At 39.1% G+C, this 3,899-nt stretch overlaps 1 protein-coding gene across 3 annotated transcripts in view; it reads left to right on the forward strand.

The window, feature by feature from the left end:
- Positions 1-1,384: 1,384 nt before the first annotated feature.
- nono (non-POU domain containing, octamer-binding) overlaps positions 1,385-3,899 on the forward strand; it is a 13,251-nt gene continuing 10,736 nt past the window's right edge. For 2 of the 3 annotated variants that reach the window (XM_016476274.1, XM_016476275.1), the window contains exons 1-2: positions 1,385-1,555; positions 2,297-2,444. In XM_016476274.1, coding sequence (XP_016331760.1) covers positions 2,297-2,444 — 148 coding nt within the window. In that variant the 5' untranslated portion in view covers positions 1,385-1,555. The remainder of the gene's footprint in view (positions 1,556-2,296; positions 2,445-3,899) is intronic. The other variant, XM_016476276.1, reaches the window with a different exon arrangement.

The raw sequence follows: 3,899 nt of genomic DNA on the forward strand, positions 1-3,899 counted from the left end.
TATGTTCAGATATTCATGTAACAAAATATATTCAAATTAATACCTAAATAGGGACATAGTAGTATATTTAAAGTATGATGTAAAGTTCACGTGAAGAAAACTTACGAGTATACATTCAGTATAAACTACTAAACTAGTAGTTTACTGAGACTATACTTCAAGGTGTACTAAAAATGCTACAAGTATTTAATTAGTAAACTATCAGTATGCCTATAAGTTCACTTTTAGTATAGTTGCAGTACAAACTAAAAACATAGATGTAAACTAGTTGTGTACTCAAAGTTTACTACTGTTATACTTAAAGTATACTTAAAAGTATACTTTTATATACTAGAAAGTGGGCCAATTTAGTCCCAAGGAGTATTGAAATAGTACACTTACAAGTATACTACTAGTACACTGATATTTGTATACTTACTACATAAAGTATACTTAAAAATATACTTGAACTTTACTTAAGTATACTTAATAAAATAAACTTGAAGTATACTTATTTTTGGTAAGGGATATAGAGAACGGATCTGTGATCCGATGTGGGCATTGTTACAATTATTTGTTTTGTGGCAGTAGTTTATTTTTCTAGGTTTATTTTTAATACACGCTGAACATGCTTATCTATTTGTCTACACTCCGTGTCGTATATAAAAACTTTCCAATCTGTCATCTCTGAATGGAGTTTAGTAAAGTTTTGGTTTAAAGTTTTGCACCCTTTGGTTTTAGAAACAGGTGGAACTTAATCAGAAACATCTATTATATGGGTTATTTCTCTTATACAGTAAATTTTTTATGCCCCCGTTGTATATGTATTAATATATTAGATATTAGTTGATAGAGATGGAAATCATATTAGGTAGTTTTCTTTTATCACAATGTCACAACTATGTTAGCATGAGTTCACTACTCGTTCTGTGATGTTTTATGGTAGCAGTTGGTTTATCTCACTTTCTATCCTATTAAATAAAATTTCAGAAATGTATATGATGATATATAAAGTTAAATAAAATGACATATAAAATAACAATCCCCAATCCCTCACTTCAGTTACTTATTTCCATACTTATAAAGTTCTTGTCATTGTGTAAATAATACAATTATAATTAATACAGTTTAGGTGCCTGAGCATGACCAGATAAAAAGTTTAAATTGGTTAATTTCTTTTAATTGAAATCGACACCGGTTTTGTTAATTGCGCTTCCTTTGTTCAACATTGGACGGCGCCAGCAGTTCCCAATCTGTTTTTTTTTTTTTTTAGCGTTTCTCAATCCACGCCGCTCACTAACTTGTTTTTTTCGTAATTTCCTTCGTAAAGCAACCAATTTGGCCTAAATAACTGGGTTTAAAAACGACGGCATCCAATGAAACACTTTGAACACGTTAACGTCATTTTACTGACGCAGAATTGACCAATCGAAAGCGTCAGAGCGTACGCCGGAAGACCCAGCGCCAGCCATTGAGCGGTTAGATCAGGCAGCAAGTTCAGGTGTACGGCGTTCACTCTCCTCTTTGTGATCAAGCTGCGTGTTTTACTGGAGCGGATTATACTCTCTTATAAAAGGTATTTAGACGTTTGTATTTCTTTTATATTGTATGCATATAATGCATGCTTTTATTTATGAATGAATATGTTTGTGCATATGAGCTGGAGACGAGGCCGGGCGATTTGCCGTGTTGAGTGGATCTGTCCGGCTCGGCTCCGCTTTGCAAACCCATACTAGCTTATTATTAATGAAGAAATCAGACAATTAATAATGTAAAAATGCATGCACTAAGCTACACTCACGAATGGTAGTAATTCAAGTTTAAATCTGAACAGTAAACAGAACGTACGTTAGCGTTCATAACGAAGAATCAAACAATCATTAAAAACAATTACACCAAATTGCACCCACCAATACAGAAACCACGCTCTTAATGATTATTAATGAATTAAGGCATTGGACGTTAAATATGCTTCTTATTACTTCATTAAAGTATAATTCAAATAACATGCCCAATGATAAATATACTCATATTTAAATCTCTGTTATCCTATTTTATTATGTAATGTAATCAGATTCACAATGTGTTGATTTTCGGTGTCTCTTCTTCATGTGTGTTCATTTTGGATGGCCAGTGTAGATTGTCATTAAGCATTCCAGTGAATGTGCAATTAAATGATGCTGTAATGTTATTGAATCCTCTTAGAGCAGCCAGAACAACGTCCATCATGGCTGTTTACACTTTTGAATGAGCCTTATTCTCAGGTTTTAAAAACCTATGAAATCGAGTTGTATTGATGGTTCATGTGCCTTAATAGATGCAAGGAAACAGAGGACCCCGTTCAGAGCAGCAGAATCACGGCCCACCCCGACAGCAGCCCAACCCCCAACAGGAACAGCAGAGGAAGCCTTCAGGAGCCGACAGCAATGGACAACACACTGATGCTGGAGAGCAGAGTAGCCCAAGTAAGCAACAGTTGTGGGCTGAAGAGCATTTACAATGTACATTTACATTATCAAGGATGGCCCCCGTTTGGTTTTGAAACGTCAAAGTAACCTGCGTGACATGCTTGTAAGCAGGGGTGTTTCTAGAGCATTTTAAATGGGGGGGGGGCACTGGCTCAAAAGAGGGTGGCCGGGTTGTGTTACCAGTGTGTGTGAGTGAAGGAAATCCGCTTGGGAGTGGAGAGATTTGTCCTCACGCACATGGATCGCGTAACATTATGCGCTCTCGACATTCATTAAGATCACACTATAGAAACCGCCTAAAATGAAGTATAAAGAAGAGAAGAAAGCGGCCCTAGGCAGCTGCCTACACGTGCCAGGATCCGCCACTGCCAGATGCAGTTAGAAATTTACTAAAAACAAGCCTATCGCAAGACATCTGGTAGGGGGGGGCACCTGGGGTGGACAGATTTCAGGGGGGGCCGGTGTCACCCCTGGCCACCACGTAGACACGCCCCTGCCCATGAAGCCTCCGACTGGAGATCAAGACTCAGGACGACGGACGTGTGGGTCCTCTCGGTTTGGCAAGGTAAAAAGGCTTTGGGCCGACCAGCAAGGAGGACTCTCATGATATCCGACGGGAGATCAAGACTCACGGAATCAGAGAATTGACAGCCAATCAGAATCCATCCTGCTGTAATGAGCTCAAGAATTTAAAGCGGCAGACGCATGTGCGCTTAGAATAATCAGACGATATCGTTCGCTGGTATGGACGCAAATATCGTTATCTTTATAGTTATCTTTATAGTTATCATTCTTCGTGTGAATGGGGCTTTAAAGGGGTCATATGATGCTTTTTTAAAGATCATTATTTTGTGTATTTGGTGTAACAGAATATGTTGACATGCTTTAATGTTCAAAGAAGACATTATTTTTCAAATACTGTACATTATTGTAGGTCCTCTATGCCCCGCCTCTCTCAAACGCTTCGTTTTCTACAAAGTCCCTCCTTCCGACAAGTGCAGTCTGCTCTGATTGGCCAGCTGACCCAGTGCATTGTGATTGGCCGAACACCGCAAGCACTCGTCGGAAATGTAATGCCCCTTACCCTTACCATAAGCTTCATCTTTCAAAATAAATGTAAAGACAGAGCCCGAAAGGGGAACAGAGTCGCGTGACGCGTGACATGATGAAGATGGTATGTGTTTGCAGTACACAAGCCACGGTTAAGACAGCTGACTCCACTGTGATGTTACCCTCTCCCTCCCTCCCTCTCTCTCTCTCTCTCTCTCTCTTGCGCTGTCTCTCTCTCGCTCACTCGCTAGCTCGCGCACACACACACACGATGCGCAAAACTCCGCATTTGAACAGTCAATAGCAAATACTTAAACTAGTAACAAAACATACTTACAGTCGCTGATTCAGAAGCGCCAGATTGTCATAGCAAAGTCAGAATGACCTCCTCTCCTAGGTTCA

Source organism: Sinocyclocheilus anshuiensis, unplaced genomic scaffold (assembly GCF_001515605.1).
Source record: "Sinocyclocheilus anshuiensis isolate Anshui unplaced genomic scaffold, SAMN03320099.WGS_v1.1 scaffold1262, whole genome shotgun sequence".
NCBI lineage: Eukaryota > Metazoa > Chordata > Actinopteri > Cypriniformes > Cyprinidae > Sinocyclocheilus > Sinocyclocheilus anshuiensis.